At 37.1% G+C, this 27823-nt stretch overlaps 4 protein-coding genes across 8 annotated transcripts in view; 3 read left to right on the top strand and 1 right to left on the bottom strand.

Moving 5' to 3' along the window:
• Positions 1-27823, bottom strand: part of LOC134822326 (protein Aster-A-like) — a 98215-nt gene that overhangs the window by 45446 nt on the left and 24946 nt on the right. For all 4 annotated transcript variants that reach the window (XM_063833320.1, XM_063833321.1, XM_063833324.1 and 1 more), the window contains exons 2-3: positions 2637-2691; positions 2303-2415 (exon numbers count right to left, since the gene is read on the bottom strand). In XM_063833320.1, coding sequence (XP_063689390.1) covers positions 2303-2415; positions 2637-2689 — 166 coding nt within the window. In that variant the 5' untranslated portion in view covers positions 2690-2691. The remainder of the gene's footprint in view (positions 1-2302; positions 2416-2636; positions 2692-27823) is intronic.
• LOC134821849 (AN1-type zinc finger protein 2A-like) lies at positions 20045-22065 on the top strand. 2 transcript variants are annotated; one of them, XM_063832663.1, is made up of 5 exons: positions 20045-20288; positions 20390-20640; positions 20838-21003; positions 21185-21249; positions 21548-22065. In XM_063832663.1, exons 1-4 carry the CDS (start codon positions 20064-20066, stop codon positions 21215-21217), a joined length of 675 nt encoding a protein of 224 aa, XP_063688733.1. In that variant the 5' UTR covers positions 20045-20063; the 3' UTR covers positions 21218-21249; positions 21548-22065. The 2 variants fall into 2 exon arrangements, with proteins under 2 accessions (XP_063688733.1, XP_063688734.1); XM_063832664.1 differs by lacking the exon at positions 21185-21249 and having other exon boundaries at positions 21548-21673.
• Positions 22266-24044, top strand: LOC134821796 (transmembrane protein 185A-like). The gene is made up of 2 exons (XM_063832572.1): positions 22266-22476; positions 22620-24044. Exons 1-2 carry the CDS (start codon positions 22267-22269, stop codon positions 23433-23435), a joined length of 1026 nt encoding a protein of 341 aa, XP_063688642.1. The 5' UTR covers position 22266; the 3' UTR covers positions 23436-24044.
• LOC134821794 (mediator of RNA polymerase II transcription subunit 17-like) lies at positions 24166-27822 on the top strand. Its single transcript, XM_063832569.1, has 4 exons — positions 24166-25422; positions 25590-25713; positions 26593-26696; positions 26922-27822. Exons 1-4 carry the CDS (start codon positions 24178-24180, stop codon positions 27195-27197), a joined length of 1749 nt encoding a protein of 582 aa, XP_063688639.1. The 5' UTR covers positions 24166-24177; the 3' UTR covers positions 27198-27822.

Here is a 27823-nt window from a genome sequence, read left to right as displayed (position 1 = left end):
TTGGTGATTACCACTATGATGTGAGATCACGTACATGCAGGTTACCTGGTTACCTTGGTGATGACCACTTTGATGTGAGATCACGTACAGGTTACCATGGTTACCACTATAAAGTGTAATTCTGACCACATACAGGTTACCATGGTTACCATTTTGTAAGTTTGATCAATGTACTAAATAATGTACCGATTACCATGGCAACCACTTCTGACACCAGAATATAGACCAATGTAAACACAGAACCTAGGTGACTGGAAGTGTTACTACCAGTTGGTAGAAATGAAGTATTGAGTTAGGTGTTATAACGTTTGATAGTGTATGAGTATCATGGAGTGGTGCTCTACAGTCTACATCTTGAACACTAAGAGTATAAATCTTGAGGTGACTTTAAAGAGTTGAACTTGTCAGAACTAGCAGATTCTAAGATTAAGGTGTTGTCGCCACAGGAACACCAATCTAGCTGCTGTTACCATAGTAAGTGGTAACACTAATATTGTAGTTATGCACATTGTTTGTACGTCAATGTAGGCAGAACATGTATTGATATTCCAGGTTTACTAGGTATTCACAAAAAGGGCCAACTATTCCACTTTATTACCAGACTACGACACATTATAATACTCCAATAATACTGCGTATGTATCCCATTATATAACCACTGCCAGGACTCTTACCGGAAACTGACCAGATAGAATAATACACAGGGGCACTCAGAGCAGGCACTCAGAACGCTCCATCCTCTCTAGTAAATTGTAATCTCAAAAACACATTTAACAATTTATTTATTGAATTTTAATGGTTTGGTGTCTGACAATTTTCACCACAGTAAGTTGCACCCCTCCTCCTTCCCCCCCCCCCCCCCCCCCCCCTCCCTACTCCCCAGTATCAAACTCACCTATTTCATACATAACTTTAGCCTTGCAAGACATAAAACGAACAGACGTGAAATTTAAAACTAAGCACTAATACTAAACCTTAGGCATATGAGATCCTGGCCAGGTTTGCTGTTTATCAGTCTCATGATAAGATAATGATTCAAGGGATAGTATCTGGTAGTAGCACACTGAAAGCTCGCGTTTCCTCCTAAACGGTAGTTTCACTTGTCCTACCTAGTCTTTATTACCGGATATTATAGTATTATCCCTTGAATCATAAACCTTACTCCTTAGGCAGTATTACTTATTTATCTATAAGATGTACCATGTATGTAGCATAACAAGTAAACAATATTGACTGATAAGGAGACACTTATGACGCTTATTAGCTAATTAGGTAGATTGGCACTAATTATTACCAGAGGCAACATATAACTGCGGCAAAATTTTGCGAAAAGTGCAATCCTGCACTTGCCTCAAATTGCTTAATGTGCGGCAAATGTGCGGAAAATTTGGCGAGTAGCGCAGCTCGAGTGATTTTCTTCAATTAGGTAGGTCTTTCTGTCAGGAAAGCTGATCAAACAATGCTAAATGAGACTAGTTTAATAATTCTTTCTATAACTCTATAAGAAAGAATTATTAATTGTACGGTTTACAAAACAGTTTCGTCCACTTTCATACATCAGTTCTTTCAAAATCGGTGCTTTATTTTCAGTGTTTAGTCAGCGTAGCTTTCGCTGCAATTAGTAGCCAGCTCTCGCGTCTATTTGTAACTTGTGATAACACGATGTAGCCGGTGCCTTTGAGGACACACTATACAAAATATGCATCATCCAACCCTTAGAAAGCAGACATCTGGAAAACAAAAGTAAGCTGAAAAAGCCAGAAACAGTGCAGTCAAAAGGTCTGGATTCTGGAACAGTGCAGTCAAAAGGCCTGGTAACTAGTTCCCTCTACCAATGGTCATTGTTAGACTCCATGGTCTGCTCAAATTATTTAGTACATATATTATGTAGTGTTCAAAGTATCACTTATAACATTCAGCACACTACACATGGTACATTGAGCTGGCTACTACTACTTGAAGACTAATGAGCTGCTAGGACCTCTACACCGCCCCCTGGACCAGCAGCTCAGTATGGTGCTCTGCAGTACCTGATCTCTACCTCCCAATACATGTTACAAATACTGGCTCTAATCAGTGAGCAGGTGCGTAAAGGTTTCATGGTGTAGACTGTAGGAGCTGCCAAATAACAACATGTACTATCATTAATTATCGTATAAACAGCTCAGATCTGCGCTGTAAAGATCTCTCACTCACGTGTGAGTGACAGTGTACAGAGTAATGTACCAATGAGTTAATGATAGGTTTTGTGATGACTAGACTTTGAAATATGTAACGAGTAGTCAATGACTAAGTAAGTTACCATCAAAAGAAGAGTGAGTGGAGTCAGGGTAGAGCTCACTGCTGGGAACACTGTTCGGTGTCAGGTTGTGAGGTGCTAGTACCGGAGATAGGTGGTTCCCTCCGTTCTCTACCCTGAAATGTGGAGTTTCCATTTACTCTTTAAATATCATTAGAACTTCATTATTATAAGCCAATCAAAACCAGTAGAATTTTAAATTAGTTGATTAAAACCATTACTGTCTTCTCTGACAACCAAGAGAATCAGCACATTACTGATTTTAGTGTAATTGGAATAGTGATTGTAAAAGATCCCTGATTTCTATTTTAGCACAGGTAAATATTTAAGAGTGTACCGGTAAGCTGTGGGGCTGGTGGGAGATCTGCCATCTGGAACATCATCAACCATCTTTAAAGAATGATTTATTTAATATTTAAAATTTCATTACTTTTTTATTTGACAATTCAATTAATTATTATACATATAAATCAAGCGTTACATTTCAGACATGCAAGGTCAGCGCTCATGTGTATTGTGTAACCCTGAAAAACGAGTCTAAAAATCTATCTTCTCCTACATTTTTTGAGCAATCACCTTGAAACTTTCGGGATATGTTCTAAGGATAAAGGACCATTTAGAAAATTCTAGTCTATCAGAATTTTAAAATAGGCTTAAGAAAAGTTTTTATTCGATTTTGAAAATCTTGGACCTCGTTTTTTGACGATTTTTCCGCATAGCCTGAGGACGACATATCCCCATATAGCCCGGAGGGCCCGAGTGCTATACGGGATTCCGCCCGCGAGGCGAGTAGGATATGTATTATATCCACCAGCGGGCGCTTTACAGTTTCCAACAATCATAGCAAATAGAAGTAAAAGATTTCGAACTAAAGCTGCAAATTTACGAGAAAATCATGCTTTAGCCTTTGGTTTAAGATGCAGGACAGGGCAACATTACTGATTACATATCACAATAGAAGAATTGAAAACCCATGTACTATAATGGTATTACACACCAACCATATCGATGAACAGTCAACAGGTTGTTAATCATTAACATAGATTAAAAATTGTGTATCTCTGTCAATCCATACTACAAGTAACAAAGAATTCCTGTTACCATGACAACACGTCAGATGTACAGGGTGGGCCAAAAGTCAGTACCCATACGTTGGCCTTAATAGCTCAGCCATGTTTTATATTTGAGAGCTGTTGCTTTGCAGATGGCATACTGTACTTACTGGTTCGAGGATTCCGTCGTCGAAATTTGAAAATTCGAATATTTTAGACCACGCCCATTCAATATTCAAACACCTATCTTGTTTTCTCTGAACATGCTGAACGCTTCATTTATTCAGGGACGGTAGATTATCAAATGTTGCATATGATCTAAAAACATGAGGCAAAACAGATTAGAAATGACGAAGTTATCAAGCATTTTCTGTATCTCGTTAACAAAATTGACTGGGTGATTATGTGACACCGTGACACGACACCTTAATTGGGCACCCTTAACAATTCTCATAATGTTTAACGGGGTAGTTAACGGGGGCACCTTATCACGTGATTAGGTAAACCAATCACCTGATCACACGTAATGAGTAAACTCGTTATGCTTCATATCTCGGTCATCTGAGAAGCTACAGTTCTAATTCTTTCAGTACAAACGTAATTCGAATGGTATAGTTTCAAAACAAAAAAACAGGGCACAATTTCTTTCGGGAACACAATAGAGTTACACGTAAAATTCCGGCATAAAATTTCTAGATTTATTACTCGAAATAGTTTGAGCAATTGTAGAATTGGGAATCAGTTGAAATAACTAAATAAACAATGGAGCGTGTATAAAAGTCAACTCTAGCCAAGGTCGCCACTAATTGTTGTAACCATGGTAACACGTCACGTGTTCAATGTAAGCCAATCATATTGGGCTGCGTCGTATATAGGGGCTTGAGATAAGTGATCCATACTGGAACTGCATTCCTGGGCCATGGGAATAATTAATGTAATGTCAGTGACGATGAATATCAATAATAGGAGGATAATAGTGCTGATGTGTATTGTGTAGTGTGTTATAATGTGTATCGATCATCGTAAATATGGTACACGTGCATTGCTGTATCATCAGCCGGCAGCCCTACCGGACACAAAAATAAAATTTATCTCCGGGCTATATCGCTATATCGCCCGCTGTTATAGCGGGCATCACGCCATGTCGGCGGGCTGTGACAACGGGCCGGGATATATCAGGTCTTCTAACTAGCGGGCTGCGCGGGCCTGCTGGCGCAAATATAGCCCGCTGGTGGATATATACTGGTAGACTTTTCCATTACTTTTGAACATCAAGTGCAAACAACAACAGGACACAAAAATACCTAGTTATTGCAAAACATTATTCAAGCCCTGATAGTAATCAAAGTATTCTGTTCAATTTATACAGTGAAATGTCCATCCTTGTTCCAATGACTTCAATTGAGTGCTCATCATTTTTCATATCACTTTTTCATTTTTTATAACTATATACTAGATCATAGATGTGGATCGTAGAGTGGAGGTGAGGCATATTATTTTGACACATGACAGTGATTGTGGGATTTTATTGGTCAATAAGTATGCTCGTTAGAAAAACTATGAACATGCTAGCTTTCTTTATTTTTGTTAGTCGGCTGACATTTTGGGTTGTACTGGATGTAAAAAGTTTTACATTAACGAATGTCTACTTATATTTATTATAATATCATTATTCATTGTAATGGCAAAAAAACAAATTTATAGTTTAACGTTATATATTGTAGAAGGGCATGATTTACTCACATCACTAAGCATCTGGATGGATAATTAGCACACAAAGATAAACTGACCTTTAAACATGACCACCAGCTATACCACGTAACCATAGCTCAGAAATAAATAAATTGCTCTACATAGAAACATCTGGCCTGATCCTATCACATTGTGGTCCCCAGGGGTTCGGTAAAGCCCTTACAGGCAACTGGGTCCTTTTACCAGCCACAATAAAATTGATCATGCCAGTACTGTCATAAACTGTAACCAACTATTTAAAAATTAGATATCTTTTGCTAAATTTTAAATTTTAAGTCATAGAGCAATCTGTTAATTGTGTATTCTGATCAATCACGGGAGACAAAGTAAAACAAGTTGTAATTTGGGTTAGTAACTAAATTGGTAACAATTGGTTAAATAGGTTAGTAAATGAATTGTTAACAAATTGGTAATGGGTTAGCACACTAACGCTGCACTCACTATCACTGCACGTCACTCTACACAGACCTCAAACACAACTCTCACTCACTTAACCTCGTGAGTGGTGTGGTAATGTGATTACAAACAAATCTTCCCAAAACTGTAAATCCTTCTTAATAACAGTTCAAACTTCTTATAAACTACTTCTTCTAACTTCTTCTAACTTCTTAGAAACTAATTCTTCTATCACTTCCCCAGAAGTGATGTGAACGTGTTGTGATATTCCCTTACTCACAAACACTAGATCTTCTCTTTAGGTTCTTCTGTGTGGTCCCCGTGACACACACACACAGGAACTTGACTTGTCTGGCTTTCACTCTTACAGCAGCAGACACTCACTTGAACTAAAAACAACCCTGTAAATATAAGAAAGTATATTAGAAAGTAGTAACCCAAAACTACAAACCTAGGACTAAAGGAACTACTACAAAGAAACTGAAACTACTACATAGAAACCAAAATAAGCTAAACATTACACTACCTGCCCTTCAGGGTTAGCTCTCGTTCCGTTCACCTGAATCCTCTATATTTACATCCTTGTTGTATTTACATGCTAAGGGAATGAGTGTGTGTGAAACAACAAAACATAACCACTCAGACATGTCTATGAATATAATAACTTAAAGGTAAAATATGATACTCCCCCTATTTTAAAGTTTTGAAAAGACTAAAACTAGCGCTTCGTGCGCGCGTAAAAAATTAAAACGAAAATGACATAAAATTAGGTCTACTTCACACAAGAAGGTTCCTGCGCGCTACGACAAGTACTCAAAATCTTCTCTGAGAAAACATTTTTCCAGCGGCCGCGACAAGCTAGTGCCCTCGAAATCTCGCGTCCCATACCACGAGTTATTATTTCGGGGTAAATAGCCTGCCAAACACGCCTCAAGAACATGTTTCCTTTACAGAAAGACTAGAAACTAAGACATTATCAATACTAAAATCTTAAAATACGCTCCGAAACTAACAAGCTCTAAGGATCACATCACTTGACACCGCTGTCAAGCTCCTCGCAAGTTAAACATGCTGACAAAACCCTGTCAAGCGATCACTAAAAAACGTAACACGAGAAACATCCCAAAGCTAGATCACGTGATACTTGTGTCAAGATACTAATCAGAACTCTATTTCAGGCATACACTGCAGCTAACGATCGTGGTACGACCCCGCTGGCGACCAGACAAAGTGTCTCCGCCTTATAAACAACTTAGCTGCTCTATTTGAATTCTGTTCAGTATTCAATAGCAAGATTCAAAAAAAATTTACAATGTTACCAACCCAAAAATTTTATGTTTAAAAGGTTAAAAATAATCAAGTTAAAAGATGATATTTAAAAGTTACAAATATTGTGATGAAATGATGTGTATTAGTTTATTAGTATTAGTAGTGTTAAAAACTAATGACATAACTGACCGAATTAACCGACTAGACGAACAAGACTCCGTACAGATTCTGAAATAAAAGGTGTTTTATTGTTTCCTGTAAAGTTATGTTAGGGTAATAAAAGTAGGTAATTATCGAAATATGAATTACAATCGAATATTCTAGAGTAAAAAAAATCATGAACACTAATCTCATCATCATAATATCATCGTAAAAGTTAAATAAAAGTTACATAATACAAAGTTAAAAGTGTCATTACAAATATAAATCCGTTAAAACGTCGTTAAAGACTGATATTACAACAACAATACACGGTAGTCTGTACCGCACAATACAACTTTTAAAAGTAAATATCTCTTACAAGGTCACATAATAGTAGGTAAAAAGTCGTTATTACTGTTCTCAATTTAAAAATTTTTAAGAATTATATTTTACCCTAACTATGATGTGGTGGCATTTCATACTTAACTAAATTTCAACTTTGAAAGTAAATAGATTATTAGTGACAACAAAATTATAGTTTAAGACATCCATTCTGCATTGTGTTTCCAATATTAGAATTTATGATATGTATTGATTGAATAATTGGTAATAAATTTAACTTTTGTTTTATTAAACTTTTGTTTTATTATTAATAAAATTTAAATTTTGTTTATTTACTAAAAAATTTGTTTACTTAATTAATCGCTAGATCGACGAAATGCGCTACTGTGCCGCGCCGAGCTGCAATGAATTGACATCGTCAATCAACATGACGTGATAAAAACTAACACCTAAACAACGACTAAAAAGTTGTAGGTTTACAACCTACCTTGTATGTTTATAACCTACCAGGACGCGCGCCGAGTTGGACTCGTCGACGGTCCTGTCCAATATAGTGAAACAAATTTTTTAGTGAAACAAATTTAAAATTTTATCCTTTATTTTACAATCATAATATAATAATATTTATAAGCCTCCGTTTTGAAAGTTTTAAATTTTAATACATTCACATTTCTATTTAAAATTCAATTTTATGTACAAGTCAATAACTGGCCGCCAAAGCCGCGCATTCTTGAAAACAGGATTAACTTGATTATAGTTATACGACTATGTAAATTAAAAACTATCCGTGGTTTTTTCTTTTAAATAAATAAATTATAATTTTACCTAAGTCCAAAGCCAGCTTTGAAAAATTTACTATTAAATCGTAATATATCGTCAACTTTAAATATTTACAATGCAACAATTCATTAATCTGTAAACACGCGTACTCCAGCCCCTAAACGCATAAATTGTTATGCGGCGCGGCTCAAGCCGCGCACGCACGTATTATTTTATACTGTTTGCTTTCTAATAAATATCGTGCCAATGTGTACGTCTAAATTGTAAACGTTCATGTTTTGTGTAAAGTGAATCCAATTGGGACTAGTGACAAGGATAAGGACCCAATATATGGAACAGATATTTTACAAGTATCACTCGTTAAAACCTACCAAGACGCGCGCCGAGTTGGACAGATATTTTACGAGTATCACCCCGCGTTTATAACTAAAAAGCTAAAGTAAAGTTATCTAACTAAAACATATATATTTAATAATATGATGCAGATCTAGATGCAATGCAATGATGCGCGATGATATGAGGAGCTTTTTACAATTACAGTTTAGATAACAAATAAAATATTAACGGTCCGACAAACAACTGACAACTACGCCATTTAGAAAAAATTAAATTTATTATTCATTATTTGTAATTATAAATGCAAATGAATGAAAAATATGAATTACCAGTCAACCAAATTAATTGACAAAAACTATTGAATACAAAAAATCCAAGTAAAGAAATGACTCAAGTTTAAAAATATTTATAATGGTTTATTGGACGGCGCTCAGCCTGTCATTCCACCAAATCTCTATTCATATGTTTGTGAACATAATAGCCTAGGCTTTGTAGCGCGATGCGTTACTGTGCCGCGCCGCGCACTCAATGAGGCTTCTCACTGAACCGATCTTTGCTCTAACCAGAGCCTTCTCACTTGCAGTAGCGCGCGACTGCAGTACGCGTAGACAAATGGCTATGTGAAACTGTGAAAGCAGATCTCTCTAGATCGGCGAACTGCGCTACTGTGCTGCGCCGAGCTGAGATGAATTGACATCGTCAATTAAGCCTAGGCTCACCAAGTAAATAATAATGTACAGTCTAGGTCGCAAAAATTTGGTTAAATCCAATTTGGAGCGCCGCGCAATTGTGATTTTGAGAAATATCATTGATTCTGAAAATCGAGCGCTACATGCTTCATATCCAATGCTGCCGGTTATTTACTACTGATGTTTAGTTGTAATTTTAGCTCATGTTTTCCTTCTGCTCAGTTGCAGTTTAGATTTCTCTGCTTGTATTATAGATAATATTTTATTATGGGGCTGGTCTCGTAACAAGAGAAAACTTGTCGCCAAGTAGTGTTCATTTAGAGTGTAAACTACTGCTACATAGAAAACTTGTTACTTGTTAGAAGCTGTAAACGAACTTTATAGTGAAAATGGAATGTTTGATAATTCTGTACCGAGCCAAAAGACTGCTCCTTCTCAACTCCTTTTAATGATGTAAGAGTTATAGCTTTATGCATTAAGTTTTGGTGTTGTTTAGTTTACATTTTGTCAAAGTACAGCTCTGTAGAACTTCTATGTATGCAGAACTACCCCAGGAGTTGCAGATAGGCTTACTCCTCTGGAACAAGTAACACGTGATGAATTTATCCCAGCTATCATCAACAGACTGTTTAGCTGCACTGACGAACTAAGGAACATAATGGCTCTACCACCAAGATATGGAGGATTAGGTATTCCAGTTATGATGGACATGGCAGATCGAGAGTACAAATTCTCCTGTAAAGCTACAAAACATCTAAAAGAAGCCATTCTTAAGCAGGTAGACAACTACACAGAGGATTGGAAACACAGCAAAGGAGTGAAAACCGAAATAACAACCGAACGGAATCTCTTCTATCTACAAAAACAAGCAGAAATTCGCCAGCAGCTGGAGTCAACACCACTGGCAAAGTTGATGTTCGAACTAGCTGCTGAGAAAGGGGCAAGTGCTTGGTTAACAGCACTACCTTTAAAAGAGTATGGATATCTGATGAACAAACAACAGTTCTCAGACGCAATAGCGCTCAGATATAACCTGAACCTTTAGTTCCAACTTGTCAGTACTGAGAGCGATTCTCTTTTCCATTATTTGCCTTACCGTGTGCCACGCGTGCATCCTCGGTGAGCGCGCGTGTGCTCCGTCAGCACCGCTACATAGCGGTCTGCAAGCGTGCGCGGGCAGCTGTGGTGCCCGCGGTGCGTGCACCACATTTAGGCCATGTCAAAAGTCTTTGTATGGTTAAAAGGGGTAAAAACTAAAATTTTGGCTGATTTCGCTTGAATATTTTCAAAACGACCCGTTTCTATAGATCTGGGCACCATGGGGGTCTCCAGATAATTTTTAGATGGCTGAAATCATCCACCCTACCTGTTATGTCAATAATAATTCACAATCATGGGTAACAATGAGGTATAAAAGGTGAAAATGAATTAAATAAAGCAAATTTTAGTCAAAAATGACCCTCCCTCTAACCGAAAACAGGGCGGGAAATATTTATTTTGGGCTTTTTTGACCCTAAATCAAGTTATTTTTTCCATCGCCTAAAAAGGCAATAGATGGTTAGAAGTGGTAGGATTTGAGAATGGGTATAGTGGGTATAGGTTTTTCGTGGTGTCACAAAGCAAAACATGCATTAACCTCCGCAAACACGTGCTCCTTTACAAATTATCACGTGATGGTCGCGCGCGCGCATTTTACACTGCTTTTATGTAAAGGTGTACTCTATACCAAGAATCGAGCTAATAGATCGTGTACCTCGCGCATGTATATCTCTTTTCGCTATTATACATTTTGATTCGCATTGATATTTGTCGTTTAAGCTTTCGTTAACTTCATGCGATACAAACTTCTCATTTTGTTGTGGGTGCTTGGTGCAACCACAGACTTGGCTCCCGATATTAGTAATCCGTTATGTTGTTGTATAAATTATGATGTTATGACTATCATGTTGAACATGATTGCGAATAGATTGATTCCTTATATTTAGACGAAATGAACGATACAAGAAAACAACAATTTTTTTTCAAGAAAACAACAATTTTTTATTTAAATCAATTATAGCAACAATTTGAATAACTTTAAAGTTCTTCTATTACCATGGAATATACTACGGGTATGGTGACTTGGGCTATTGAGTTGTTAGGTAGATTAAGATTAGTAAACCTGCACTTGCATTGTATTTATAAAAACTAGAAATTAGGCTTCACGGTAAAATGGAGAAGCAGGCTGATCTTGGAGAGAGCAGACCGTAAAGTTTACGCACCCACCAGGGCTACCTACCTACCCCAGTTGTTCTTTTTGGTTTATCAGCTTGTATTGTTATATTTATGGACCCCAAGTCACCACACTAAGAAGGAGTATGTAAAAAATAATAATAAGTTAAGTTAATATCATCATATCAGTTTAAAACAGTAAATGTTAAGTTGAGGATTGAATTTCCTAGTTAATTTAATGGTTCAAACGTTTGGGAATATAATAATGTTGGTATTTGTATCTGCTGCAGCAATAATATCGATATGTCATTTGTCTATAAAATTTTCGCCACTTCAATAGATATTGGGTCGGCAATTTGGTGAGTGAGTGATGAACTGGTTTGGTCTGTGACTGAGTGAGGGGCGATGTGAAAGTTGTGGTAAGTCCAGGTGTTATTATTGTTGATGGATTGGGATCCCAGGATGATACTTTTACAGCGTAATTTAACCAAAGATACAGAAGTAGTGAGGATTTCCCCATTCTCATTTAGAATCCGTTTATGTATGCTATTCCACAATTTGGAGGCTATATAAAGAAACGTGTTGGATTTTCTTGGGAGGATTATGACATTACTTGTATCACGTTTTGATGAGTCTATAGTACAATACAACGAGTATGGAGTGCGAAATTTCATAATTCGAAATATCTCAGATATACAGTGGTATTTGTACAAGTTTTGAACAGTAAGCAATTTTAGTCGATTAAAAATGGGCTTGGTGTGCTCCTTTTCGAAAAAAGCAGCTCCTAACCTTTGTTTTGTATAAGGTCTGGCTCGTGCACAAGTGGCATGTTTGTCAAGGTATGCATTTAGGTCTCCAAAAAGGATTCTTATACAACGTTTCTGAGTTATGAACAGCTTATCGTTTGGTTGGTCTTTGAGGGCTGAGCCCCAAACACTTATTCCGTAAGCAAGATGTGATTCCAATAATGCAGAGTATATTTTTTGGTAGTGTTCCCCTGGAACTGAATGTTTAATCCTGTTAAGTGCTCCTGTAGTGGATCTAATTTTTTTTTCTTAGATATTCTATATGTGGGCCCCAGCTAAGTTTTTCATCAATTACTACACCAAGAAATTTGGTGTTGCTAACCTTGACAATTTTGTGTCCATTTATAAATATTCCTTGTGATTTGTCATATTCATCGGCATACGGCCTAACTCTGGCGCAGGTTTCATCAGATTCGTATGCAGGTAGAAAATGTATGTAGCAGCATTTAGACATATTTATATGTAAGAGATTACTTCTCATGAATTTGCATACGAAATCAAGAACTTTATTGGCCTTCAAGTATGTTGATTCTTTGGACGGTCCAGTGATAAATATATTTGTGTCATCAGCATAGAGCACAAATTTGCATTCATCACCTTTGTAACAGTTTATTATGTCGTTCATATATAATAAGAAAAGTAGAGGGCCTAGTATGGAACCTTGGGGAACTCCATATTTTACATTCATAGTCTCTGATGTAGTGTTGAGAAATGAAACATACTGTGATCTATCGGATAAATAGCTTTTTAGAAGTCCTAGAGCTAGACCTCTAACCCCATAATTTTCCAGTTTCCTCAGGAGAATGCCATGGTCAAGAGTGTCAAAAGCTTTGCTTAGGTCAATAAAGATTCCTAGAACATGATTACCACTGGATGTTGATGTTGTGATTGAATGAACTGATTTGTGGAGTGCATGTGAGGTTGAGTGGCCTTTTCGAAAACCAAATTGTTCATTACTGAGAATGTCATTAGCAGTGAAAAAGGTATAAAGCCGTTTGTATATTATTTTTTCAAATATCTTACCAAAGATTGGCAATATTGACACAGGTCTATAATTTTCAATATTTTCTTTATTATCTTTTTTATGAATAGGAGTTACTTTGCCTATTTTGAATATGGATGGGAACGTGCCTTTTTGAATACATGTATTATACAAATTTGCTAATATGTTGGATAAGAGATAAGCCGGTTTCTTGATAACTGCTATTGGTATATCACTGGCTTTTCCGTTAACGAATTCTTGAATTATTTCAAGAATCTCCTCAGGATGAGTTTCTTCTAGATGTATTGAACTGTTGACTGATTTCGACATAAACTCAACAAATGATTGCATTGGTTGGATAGACAGTTGGTTGTCGGACAAAACTTTCTCATTTAAATTACTAGCTAAAGATGTAAAGTAACTATTGAATTTGTTTGCAATTGTCCGCCTACAAATTACTCTAGTTCCATCTATAATGAAGTCATCTTTTAGCTGATTCTTCTTTTTGCCACGAAGCTCGTTGATTATTTGCCAGGTTTTTTTGGAGTTATGGCTATTTTTCTCAAACTTTTCAGCATAATACCTGGTTTTGGCAGTTTTTATGGCAATTTTAAGATATTTTGAGTAGTCCTTGTAAACATTATGTTTTTCCGGATCCCCATCTGGAATTAACAATGTTTCTGTTTTTTTCCATTCAAAATAAAGTCTGGCTTTTTTCTCCACAGAGTTGATAAGGCCGTTTGTGATCCATGGATTTGTTATGTTATTTCGTTTGGTGGTTTTTGGTGAAGCCAATTTGCAAGATATATCTATCTTTTCTTGAAACAGATCCATGAAGGATTCAAAAGAGTCACATCTGTGGTAGAATGTATCTATGTCGTTTTCAATTTCTTCACAGAGCTTATCAAGGTTTGCATTACTATAGTTATAATAAATGGTTGTTTTTTCAGGTGGTTTATTCTGTTCCGAACTAGCATCAGAATTCATTACTTGAAGGCAGAAAATGGGCTGGTGATGTGAAGCACTATCCTGAATTACTCCAGATATAGTTGATGAGTGAATGTCATTAGTGTGTATGTTATCAATGCACGTTTTTGAGCAGTGGGGCATTTGGTGTGTGGGAATGGATATTGTGGGCGTGAACCCATGACTATAAATAACTTCTTCAAATATATCTTCATCTGGGCCTGATAAATTGGTTATGTTAACATTGAAGTCCCCTAATATGTATGCTTTATGTCCTTTCAGTGCAGTAAGAACTTCTTTATACTGTGCATTAAAGTTAGCAAGTGGATTGCTTGGTGAGCGGTATACAACTCCAACTGTTACTGGTTCTGGAGCATTACTTATTGTTACAAATAGGGACTCAAAGTGCTCTGTACAAACAGATAACTTTTCAATCACACTAAAGTTAAAGGAGTTGTGAATGTAGAGAGAAACTCCACTTCCTTTCCTTTTTACCTGTTGTGTCTTATTAGAAACGAAGCGTTTTTGGTAACATGAAGTATAGTCTTTAAGTTGGTACAGCTGACTATTACAGGGATCAATGTTTGTTTCTGCTAGACCTATCACAGAAAATGTATGGTCTATGCAGGCTAATTCTAAAGCCAATTTGTCAAAGTTAGTACCATTTCCATCAATATTTCGAAAGTAGTGTGAGAAAATGCTCTTTGATGTTGATTGAGGAATCTGCTTTATGAGGTTGTTGAAGTTTTTAGTAGAATATGATTGACAGTTCTCAAGAGTTTTTGAGATTGTACCTATTGAGTCTATATAGTCGTGAGGTTCATTGTCAAGTAGTTCGTTGTTTGAAAAGTGAGGTGCTTGATAGAATGGATTATAACGAATTATATCATGATTTTGAATACAATTTGAGCAGTAAGTTTTTTCTCTAAAAGTGGCAATGTTTTCCTGTGTTTTACATCTCTTGTGAATGATGCAGTCACACTTATTGCAATTTATAAATGGGTGTCCAGCACGAATAGGTTTGCTGCAGCAGACACAGTTCTCACATATACGTTTGGCTATCATGACATAACTACAGATCTACGAGAACGTGGGGAAAATCTTTTTTGGGCCTTGGTAACATCACTGAACAACCTCCCATCAACAGGGCTACCTAGGATCTTATGGGCAATTGCCCGGGAGAGTTTAAAGATACATTTTATTATGATTCACATTGTATTAACTACCACAGATTTGATTGGGTGACATCTGTCCGACAGTCGAATTACCGGTTTCGGACAAGAGTCGCTGTCAGATAGGAGTCGTTTTTGGCGACATCTGTCCAACTTTCGGATCAAATTTGTGATTTCGGATCACGTTCGTATTTCACAAGCTCACGTGTAATCTTGTGACGTTGCTCCCACAGTCCTAATATAATGCTGATTTGATCCATTGAGATCTGATCCATCGATACGTGATTGACTATTTGAGGACAGGATCATGCTAGCCGTACACTAACAAGCTGTAACAAGCTGCCAATCACATCACAGCCTACATTACACACAGGAGAGCGGTATGGAGATCAGTTATTTATATAACATTTAAACTATTGTCCAATTTTTGACATCAAATGAAAACAAACTATGGTAGAGTTCAGCTCAGGTCATATCTCAGTTCAGATCATGTCTCTGATTGGAAAATGGAAATGTGTCGTATTGCAATTAGATCACAATTTCGGACAGATGTCTTTTTTTCTGGTAACATATTGGGTCGGACAAGAGTCGCTGTCGGACAGATGTCCTTTTAACTGCATCATGCATATCACCGCACAGGCTGCGCTACGGTGTCCGGTCGTTTAACTTTCGATTCAAATAATTGACAACGGCAACCCCTCCATTTTGTTCTCTGTAACGCCCCAAGGAAATTTGGTAATTTAACCAATATGAAACGATCGTTAATTGTAATTAATTACGGTCGATGGAAATCTAGCGTCCGCTAACCGGCGCAATTCTTGTTTCATTTTGGAGGTTGCTTTACCTAAAAAACAGGGACGTTTGAGCGCTCGATTCATAATTAAAATCTGGCCTCTCTGCGATTGGTTGGGCTATCAACTAATATTATGATGATGGATCTGAGATAGAATTATAAAATTAATTTTAAATCTTTTTCTCTGGATATCAATTGAGGGGGGGGGTTCACTAAAATTTCTGTGAAACTTGATTCTGACATAGCAGTTGACCAACAAACTAGGATCAGGACCCATTCCATTTTACCGGCACCACGACATTAACTTTCCGCAAAAACCGCGAGAGGCTTTTTGTCTGGGTTGAATAGTGTTATTGTCTTTTGACCAATATGACGAAATACAAAACTGGCCAAGAAATAAGAACTTAATTTCCCAAATTTGGACAAAATCGCTTTATTTTTAGGTAACATGGGCAACAAAGCATCATCCAAGTTACCGCAATCCCTGATTCCTATATTGCAATCTCAATATGTTTCAACTCAAAGATAAGAGTCATGAATGTGACACCGGAGGTGAGAGAAATGCTTGTTATACTCGATCAGGAAATAGAATCCAAATATGGATCCACTCGAGGAAAACTCAAAGATTATCGTGGTACTGTAAAGATGCATGTTGGGGATAAGTTTACTTTTTTTCCTCGGCAGGGTAAAAAAAGAGCTACTCTTGGAAAATTTTTTGCCATACGTCTCCTAGAGGAAATGTACAATCTAGGCTACAACCTGATTACAAGTAGTGATTTAGCAATGCATTCTGACAAATCTACTTGGTTCTTTGCAAAGGAGGCAATATCTGATAAAAACAGAGGTAAATCTAGAGTTTGCTGTATTGCTCCTGGTAATAAGTTAGTGGTGGACTGCAAGGCAACAAACTTATCCTTCTGCATCATGATGAGCATATAAAACAAGCAGTTATGCTAGCTCTTGAAGATGCTTCGGCCAAAAGTGTATCGGGAACTGAGGACGTTCAGTCTTCAGGTGAAATCCTGCATGAGATTACTTTCAATGGCACCTGGGATTCGACTCATGAGGACGGAATGAACACTCGAAAAGTAATTTGCAATTTAGTGGGAAGGATGGGTGGGGTAAACTGGAGACTTATCACTTCAACTAATCTGAAAGGCACTGGAGACTGCTTCTTCTTCATTTACGATCCAACTTTTACTGCTCATCCAAATGATTTCTGTATGCTGTCCCTGTTTAAAACGGACAGATTAAGGTTGATTAACTGCAACCACCTCCTTGAGCCTTTGGAGACGGCTATTACTGCTGCTGGACTTTCTATCCAAGAAAAGCTGGATTGTTACGGTAGCCATGAGATAAAAATACATGGAAATCCTTGGCATTCCTCGGATAGTGAAGCCATTGTTGCACGAAGAAGTATTTCAAGGATTATGGAAGTTTTTGGGCAAAGTGGATACACTCCTCTATACGCAATTGACATAAGCCGTAGCTTGATTGATAAAGCCTCTATTCTCTTTCGGAAAGATCCATTCCCAATGAAGTGTAAATATGCTTGCTTGTCATTGACCTACTTGAATACGCTTCGGCTACTTGATTTTCCCATTGATGTTGGTGTCCCATTGAGGGATTGTATCTACCAGTTCTATCCGTTTGGTGTTCAAAAGGAGGTAAATTTACCAGACTCGAACCTAGAAATAAACGTTGAGGGATACCCCTGGATTACTACTGCTTTTTCCAAGGGTGCTATTCCCTATCACATGAGAGCTGTATTGGGCAAAATAATGGCGGTTGCGGCCCAACATGGCTGGTATGTATCCATTTCAGGAGATATTTCGTCAAAATTTATTGGCAAAAACAGACATCTGATAGATGTTCATAGCATCTATTTTATGAAAACGTATTGAGATTTCAAGTGTAGCTTTAAACATGTTTTAAGGGCCCAACAGTCAGCCCACTCAGTTGATGGTAGAACCGTGGGTCTTTGTAGGATTTTGTAACAGGGACTCCACTTATTTTTTTCTCTTGCTAACCAAATTGCATAGGAACACTTGAGGACACTGCTTTCTTCACTCTCTTAGTCACACCAAAATAGGGCTGGTAAGGTATGATGCCACAAGCCTCTACACCCAACCTCTAACGGAAAATGAAAAGAGCTTTCCACCCACTGCCATGATGCCCAGGAATAAGCTCTTTGTTATAACACGCTTGTTTAAGTTCTACTTGGTTACTCTCATTGCCAACCATCAACTCTACTAAAATCACAATATTTCCTGTGTCCGACCAAACTATAATATCGGGTCTCTCCGCCGATGTGTTGGGGAACTGTGCTGGGAGGCCATCTTCATCCCAGACCATCTGTCAATCATGGTCCATCTCAAAAGGGCTCTCTCTTCACCTTAAAGTTTTGTTTTTGATAACTAAGTTGCTTGAAGGGCTACTATCACGTATCAAAAAAATTTGGTTCACCATATATTATTATTTATCTTTTCTGTTTTATCTTTTTCTTTTAAATCTTTTAAAGCATTTTTTCGTAAAAATGTACAATTCTGAATTTTTTATGTAACTAGTTGTAGCTTGAGATTTGATTGAATTATAATTCTAATTTTAATTTTCAAGATTTTTGATTTTCTGAGTTTTAACGAGTCTTATTCTGTGTAACATCTCAACCCCTACAGTTTACAATAACTCTAACTCTAACTGAAACAATATCCATTGACAACCCCATCTAAATTTCAAAACTTCGAGTGCCCACTGATTTTTCAATGGATTATCATATTCTATGATCTAGGGTGATTAAAAAATAATGTTAGGATTTTTAAAAATAATGTTTTTATTAAATGGCCACAATTTCTGAGATAGTTAGGTATTTGTAAGTGGTACCCCCACAAAAGTTTTCCTCCAGATTATGCAATATGCTCATTGCTCATGTGTAAAATTATAAAATAGGCATTTTAAGAGTTAGACTCTTCTACAGGTGGATGTGAGTTTTTGTTATAATTAGCTAACAATGCGGAAGATTTGCACCCCAATAATATTATATGTTGTAATAATATATTAATCGGAAAAAATTAATGATCTAGTGTATGTTTATTGCTCTGCAGTATGCAATGAAACCATGATGTGGTTCTTGATGGTTGGTATCTATTTGAAACATACATATTTTGCAATGCAATACATATGTATGTACATATATATATAGAATAAATGCAATTAGTAATATCAATAATAGCTCATATCTAACCAAAAAGATTAACTGTGAAATTACTAGGAAAAGCTAATCGCAGTTACAACGTGTAACACTCTACTCACCACAGAGTTCAGGGTGATCTTGCTAAAGGGTAAATATTGGTTAGAACAATCTCCACCCTATCTAAGTCTAAAATATAAAAGTTGAAACCCCAGAGGTATGGAACTACTAATGAAAGTTTTAAAGTTTTAAACAACATCAGAAGAATAAGTTAAATATTGAATAAATTAATAGTTTAAAATGTCTGTAAAATGGTATGTAAGTATATAAGTTTGTTCATTACAATGTTAAAAAGCATTCTGAACTACAGTGAGTTCTAAAATGTCAAGAGCCTACTCCGGGTCAGTTTGTAGTAAACTGCAAACCTTTAAAAATTATTCTCAATGAAACAAGAAATTTCAATGAAACAAGAAATTTAATTTTAGCACATTTTTACAGAATAAAAAGATGTAAAACAATTCATAAAATATAATGCCCATTTGGTGTATGACTTTTTGTCCTCCTTCTGATTCTGAAATTTTAGCTTTAGTAATTAATAAATGGAACATGTAATTGTAAGATAACAATTGAATAGACCCTGCGCGCGGCACTTACAGCCGCACCTAAGGATTTCTCAACAATGTGTGACTGTGTGCGCGGCGGGCTGTATATAATATTGTTGAAATTCAAATTTGAATTTATTTATGAATATAATTATGTATTGATTGTTTTGTGGTACCGTAAAAAAAAATTTGTTTTTCTCTAACAATTTCCCATTTCAATCCAAGACATTCCAATTAACATATTATATCATCTCAATAAACATCCTCTGTTTGTAGTGCTAACTTGAAATGGAACTACCCCATCTTGGAGAGTCCTGCTCAAACAATGAATGTAACAGATTGGATTTTCTCCCTTACAAATGTGATCTATGTTCAAAGATCTTCTGTCAAGATCATCGAGAGTATAAAGACCACAGTTGTCCTGAGCAGTATCGAGTAGATCGAGTAGTGCCTGTTTGTCCAAAATGTGGAGAGATTATCCCTGTGAAGCCTGGTGATGATCCTAATATCAAGGTGTGTTTACAATGGCTCATTATCAGTGATATCAAAATTACCATGTGTACCCAGTGACATTTGAATAGAATACAATTATTAATATATTATATTTAACTCAGGTGAACTCACATATTGAAAACAACTGCAGTAAAGTTCCAAAGGTCAAAACGTACCCAAATCGATGCAATAAACAGGGTTGCAAGAAAAAAGAAGCTATACCAGTCAACTGCAAGAATTGCAAATTAAACTTTTGTTTAGCACATCGGTTTGAGCAAGATCATTCCTGTAAAGGTTTTGTTCATCCTCTAGCAAGAAAACAGGAAACAGCTAAACCAAAACCAAAACCAAAACCAAAGCCTGCTACCAATAGGTAACCAATTCGAATTTTAGACCTGCTATTCTGTTTCTGTAGTCGAGTACATTTATAACATGTGCATAATGCATATTATGAACATTATGCTGTACTATCATTGAGTTCTTCATCTACCTCAAAAAAAACAGTAGATCATGATACGAATTTGTGTTAAGATAAGAAATGGAGGAGACCATGACATCAATATTTTTCAGTGCACCCATTGCCAGCTCCTCTCAGCAAATCTCCCAAGATGAGGCACTGGCTCGTGCGCTGGCAACTGAGGAAGATGAAGCATTGGCACGAGCATTGCAGGCCTCACTCAGTGAACAGCAGCCCTCTTCTTTTGAGGCTAATAGACGCTCACAACCACAGCGTCAGGTTTCAACTCATATATAAGAAATTAAACAAGGTTATCAATAGTTATACTGTACTTGTTGAAATGTGTTTAGACTTACTTATGTCATGTCTTGTATTCATCTACACATATAAACTTTTGATCATGTCTTGCATGTGTTTGTGTCTTTTTTAAATTCCAAAAATTTTCAACCAATAACCTTAGGGCAGTATAACGCAGTATTTTTCAACCTTTTAAATCAACGCAATACTTCCCTATTGAAATTAAAGGTAAAGAGTGTTATAAAATGTTCTCACACATTCCCCTGTAGCTGTCTGAGTTGTTTTGATTATCTAACCGTAATGTCACTACCATTATTTAACTATTTAATGTTCATTGGTAAGTAGTTGTGGAAGCATGAAAGAGTCGATTTCAAAGATTATTTAATAACAGTAATGCCAATTGCAATTCACTTTGGCATTACTGTTTCTTACTTTCACCACTCACCATTTTTTCAAAATATTTTGGTGAAAGTTATGAAATTACACATGATAATTCTCAGACATTAACCTTGAAAATTACTTCCAGGATTCACAGTCATCATGTGTGTTAAGCTAACCGAACTGGACAACAACTCGTGACAACTTGTTCATTCGTTAAGTTAAGGGGGAGGGGTAGTATTATCCCCCTATTGGGTTTTCAGAGGTTTTCCTTTGCTCAGACAATACATGTAGATGCGTTTCATAAGTTTACAAGATAAATTAAGATCGTTTACGATCACACACTGTTAGATGTTTAACAATTACATAATGTTCCTTGAATTATTTGGATCATGTTTTGGTTATCTCAAGCACAGTCGTTGGATTGAATTATGTGTCAGAATATTATATGTATAGCTTTCTGATTGGAAAGTATTGACCTAAAGAAAAATATTGATATTAATATGTTCTCTGCTTTGATTGTTGCAAATTATGTTTTTAGACTTTCTGAGATTTTGGTATTTATTGTATCTACTTTTGAATAGTCACCCAATTTGTTTATAATCGAATAGTTTTTGTAAATGTATAAACTAGACAATAAACTTATGAACTGATGAATTCTATATCGAATCATAGATAAGTTTTCTTGTGATTAACTATTATATGCTCACCTTCAACTCTAGTAAAAATAATGTCGATTGAAAATGATATATGTTTTCAGTTTATCAATATCATGTCATTAAATTATATAGTTTCCTGGAGGTAGGAATGCCTGAATTTCTAAGTGATGCGTAATTAAATAAACGAATTAATTAACCATTAGTCAGGATGGTGGACTGCAAGCACCTATTCCAGGAGTTTCACCCAGGAAGGTTCCTCGTGTTCGCTTCTCTCCTCGTCTTTGGAGTTCTCCTCTCTTTTAAACTGGAAGGGGTGATGGACTGTTCCTATTGGGGGGTCTTCATTCCTCTCTGGATGTGGAAATTTATCATGATAGCTGGCTGCACTATGGGAATTCGATCATACATCTTGCAACAGGTCAGTGAATTTTATCGCTTAGTGCTTATCATTTCACTACAAAAAGTATAAACTTTTCAAATTACTAGGGTAATTATTTTTTTGTACAGTTATAACGTGATTCTGTTGACATAATAATAATGTGATTATATAAACCTCCCCAGGATGTGGTGCACGATATGGGCACAGTAGCTGATTTCCAGGCTATGTTGCTCTCCACCTCCCTCCAAATGCTCCTCTTCTCATTTGAGGCATGTCTCTGTTATAAGCTCTCGTTCACGCCTCCCCACATGAACTGGTACCTTGTGTTCATGCCTCTCTTCCTCCTCTCCGTGCTTTCCATCATTATATGTGGGTGGGGCTGGAAGAAGGAGCGCCCACTGGATCTAGAGCTCCTCTTCTCCGTCAACATGCTGCAGTTCGTCCTCCTGGTTCTCAGGTTGGAGAAGTTGGTGTTGTGGAGTTGGCAGATCATCCTCATACCCCTGTGGATCCTACTGGGTATCTGCAGTATAGCGGTGATTTACTACATCGCCCTGACTGCTGTGTTACTGTGCACCAACGACATCCTCCCCTCACTCCGCACCCCACGCACTGCCGCCTCCTGTCTCTACTCCCTCGCTAACTTCTCCCTCATTCTCTTTCTTGGTCTGCTAGTCACTAAGATTGATAACCCAGAGGCAGAGAGTCACAGCTACATCGCCATATTCCTGCCTTACCACCTTGGGATGGGCAGTTTGGTGGTATCTACATTCTACCAGAAAGGTGGGAATCCGTGGTGGTTTGGGATTAGAGAGGAGTTTTGTCTGTTCCTTCTAAAGAAGTTTCCTTCTATCAGAGTCTATGGGAATATCTCATATATTTACGGTTACTCTGCCCAAGAAACTGCTATACCTGTAGATATTCCTATTCTCAACACCAGTGATTCCAAAAATTCCCTGCCCAAAGTCACATTCAGTAATGTGGAGCTACCAGATTGATTTTAGTGGGAATAGTTGCGGTATGGTGCGGTAAAACACGAACGAACAGACATTATTTGTACAAACTATAAACTTGCTGATTGACCATTGTATGTTTTTTTTTTCTTTTAGCTGAGTTGATATATTTCTTATATTATTGTGTATCACATGCAAAGATTGGGTTCGACTGTAGAGCTCAAAAATTTCAAATTTCAAAACAAACCTTGGAATGTCTGGAATGTCTAGATACCTGACTCTTACCCCGAAATATTTCTGATGTTCTTTTACACTTCTAAAATCTCAAAAACCAATGTTTTTTTAATAAATCTTGAATTAGACGACCACCCTTGCAGAAAAGATTAATATAAACTTCTAGATTACTTTAAATGGTTTGATAATTGATCTCGGTACGATTCTTTAGAACTTTCTCAGACTTTGTTTATATTTTATTATTACTTATTCATGGAAAGTCAATGATCTGGCGATTTTTCTAAGCCACAAGGTATCATCTTGTGGTCCATCTCGGCTTAGAAAAAAAGTTGATCGATATAGCTTTATATCTTCGTTGGGCAATTATAATGTTTTTATTTGTGTCAAAAACTCGCTATTTTAAAAATAGTTCATGTAAAATGTCGTAGTTACTGTCTTCACCCGCAATTTCAAAAGTAATTTCAATTTTCATTAATTTGCCACAATTTTCACTGTATATTGTTGTTACTGCTTTTCACTTCTACAAAATTCCTCACACTACAGGAGCTAAGATATGCGAGATGAACAGTTTGCAAGTAACGGTACTCTAGATGAGGTAGAAATGGCGAATGCTGATGACATAGAAACCAAACTAAACGACCTCCTAGTCCCTGTAGAACCATACCTAGAAAACAGGATCCAGGAGTTTGGTCCGAATGGGGAGGAGCAGTTTGTGCAGTCAGTGAGTATAGGAGAGAAACTACTGGACAGAGCAGGGAAGATAGACTATAAGTTTGTTATAGATAAGGAGGTAGGAGAAGAGAAGGAGCCTCAGCAGCACCCCTGGACGGATGTGTTGCGGGATCTGAACCACTCCTACGCAGAGGTGTGCGTGTTATCAGATCTAATGGCACTACTCCAACAGAGACAGTTCCTAATGTTGGACCCAGTCCAGCAACCCCGCCCCCCTTACAACACTTCACAAGTAGTTGTGGCTAAGAAGGTCGGACTCAAATCAGCCGCGCACATCCTCCAGTTAGGAGTAGATAACATGAGTAAGGGTAATGTGGGCCAGTTCCACACGGCTCTAGCTAAGATGAGCTCCAGATTCAAGATGAAGAAGCAAGGGTCGTACATCTTGGGAGATGCTAGTTACAGGAGTTGCGGTTCAGAGAAATACTACAACGAGGAGGCGTTGTTTGAGGTAACTAGGAATGATGATCCAGTAGGTTACCCTCTGAAGGTTACCCCTGACCCATCAGTACAAATGTTATCTTACCTGACGGTATCAGAGGACTGTAGCGAGAGAGCTGGGTTTCCTGTTCCCTCTTACTGGCAACATATCCCTTTTCCTCACGCGCAAATCTTAGCAATACTCTACTCTTTATTCTCTAAAGAACTGTACCATCTCATGACACTAGACTGCGTAACTGTAGCTATGGGAATTTACAATCACCCCTCTGTGGTATGCAAGTCAGTTGATAACATGATCACAGTAAGACAGAGTGAAGGTTCCAAGTTGTACTTGCGCCGTCAGATTGAAGGTGAACTCACCCGTGCTCGCCTCCTCCAACCCTCCCCTATACTGCGAGTAGACGAGCTGTGTCTACAGCACCATTTACACAAGAGACATAAGATAAGTCACGAGGAGGAGAACTCGTCAACAGAGGGAGGTGGGTACTCGACCATGATGTTGGGGATTGTCAATAATAAACCTAAGTTGCCACAACTGCTGAACTTTGAGATACTGCACCACCAGCATAAGACAAAGAGACGCCAGATCATACAGCAGTTAGATGAGCTTGCTAAGGAGATTCAGGTATACTTTGTTAGGTTATCATTTCAAGCTGGGTTTCATCATTTCGACTAGTATATTTAACGACCAGTACAATACGACCAATACAATACGACCAGTACATTACAACCAATACATTACGACCAGTACATTACAACCTGTACAGTGTACATTATGATAACTAATTTCAGGAACCCAAAGTAACTATAAGATGTGGGCCCTGTTCTACCCCTCATGAGTCCAGTCTCAATATTACCCTGTCACCTGTATCTAGGATTATTACCAGTACTAAAGTCTTGATGAGAGTTACTGTAGGTAAGTTGGAATAGTAACAAAAATAGGGGGTTTCTTAACTTTCGTATTTTAAAATTAAGGTACCAGGTGACGTGCATGTGTCGAGAAAACAAGCCATCATTTTATGTGGTACACCTGCTCTCTGCAGTCTGCACCCTGTATAATATTCTATAAGAGTATTTATTGTGTGTTGATACTGTTCCTCTGTCAGGTACTACAGGGTTTAAGAGTATTTGATGTGTGTTAATACTGTTCCTTTGTCAGGTACTACAGGGTTTAAGAGTATTTGTTGTTTGTTGATACTGTTCCTCTGTCAGGTACTACAGGGTTTAAGAGTATTTGTTGTGTGTTGATACTGTTCCTCTGTCAGGTACTACAGGGTTTAAGAGTATTTATTGTGTGTTGATACTGTTCCTCTGTCAGGTACTACAGGGTTTAAGAGTATTTGTTGTGTGTTGATACTGTTCCTCTGTCAGGTACTACAGGGTTTAAGAGTATTTGTTGTGTGTTGATACTGTTCCTCTGTCAGGTACTACAGGGTTTAAGAATATTTATTGTGTGTTGATACTGTTCCTCTGTCAGGTACTACAGGGTTTAAGAGTATTTGTTGTGTGTTGATACTGTTCCTCTGTCAGGTACTACAGGGTTTAAGAGTATTTGTTGTGTGTTGATACTGTTCCTCTGTCAGGTACTACAGGGTTTAAGAGTATTTGTTGTGTGTTGATACTGTTCCTCTGTCAGGTACTACAGGGTTTAAGAGTATTTGTTGTGTGTTGATACTGTTCCTCTGTCAGGTACTACAGGGTTTAAGAGTATTTATTGTGTGTTGATACTGTTCCTCTGTCAGGTACTACAGGGTTTAAGAGTATTTGTTGTGTGTTGATACTGTTCCTCTGTCAGGTACTACAGGGTTTAAGAACAGTTACCAGATAGACAGCAGTCAGAGGGGTTCTGTGTACACTGGACCTGACTCAAACATGGCTATATCTGCTATCAGACGAGAGGTATTACGTCATTTTATGTGGTTTTTGTTGTAGTTGTCAAATTCATAACACAACAAACTCTGTTAATATGTACTATTATATATAAAGTTTATTTTACTGTTACGTGTACTTAAAGTAATCTCCATGGTAACTAAAGTTACTATGGTTACTAAGGTAACTATGGTAACTACAGTTACTAAGGTAACTAAAGTTACTACAATAAACACTAACAATATCTCCCTGTAGATACGCTCCTACACATTACTAATGTTACGTATGACATGTACACACAACATGTGGGGTATTCTTTCCACAGACCAGCACAGCGACCACATCTTCGCGCAATGTCCGGAGAAGCGCCACAACCTCACACTGCGCGTGCGCGCGGATCTCTCTGTCTGCGCGCTCTTTGAAGAGACTGAGTATTCGCTAGATAGACTCCCGGGAAGTAGTATTGTTCACAAACTTACTTTGTTTTTAAGTGTTATTTGTGAACCTATTAAACCTACCAGAACTTTATAAGTAATTTTATTTTTAAACTTTAAAATCTCGAATTTATCTTTTAAATCATATAATTGTTTGGCATTTAATACCGTTACTTCTTAAAGGTTTAGTTTTTACGGTTAATTCATTAAGCTGAAGTTGGAAATATGCCAACTTTCTTCAGTATATTATTAAATATTCGAGAAATTAAGCTTATTGTCATAAACATATCACTATATACAATGCCATTTGTATTTGATTTGATTTTATCTATTACATAAGTTATCACTGGTTGAAATATGAGATTTGTATTTGGCATCTCAAATATGTCAATCAGTTAACCACTTTAAATTCTCGCTACTTGCAAATCCCCTGATATTTCGTTTCTACCTACTCAGAAGTCTCTGGTCCTCCGGAGGCTGATATACAATTGAGTCTGGCTATTTTCATGTTAACTTTATTAGTTTCAGGTGGTTTCCGTTAGTCAAAATTTTTAAACGTCTGTGTTAAGTTTCAGAAGTATCAGGGAGTTGCAGTTAGAAGATATTGGATATAAATTACTTGATTTGAATATTTAAGAATGATGTTTTATATTCAGTTCTCATACACAAATTCAGTTGTAATTTACTTGTTCTCAATCTTGAAAAATATATATTTAAGATCTT

The sequence above is a fragment of the Bolinopsis microptera genome, chromosome 10 (assembly GCF_026151205.1).
Source record: "Bolinopsis microptera isolate Bmic1 chromosome 10, MBARI_Bmic_1.0, whole genome shotgun sequence".
Taxonomy (NCBI): Eukaryota; Metazoa; Ctenophora; class Tentaculata; order Lobata; family Bolinopsidae; genus Bolinopsis; species Bolinopsis microptera.
The sequence above is the reverse complement of the archived record's forward strand: the minus strand, read 5'-3'. Positions and strand labels throughout refer to the sequence as shown.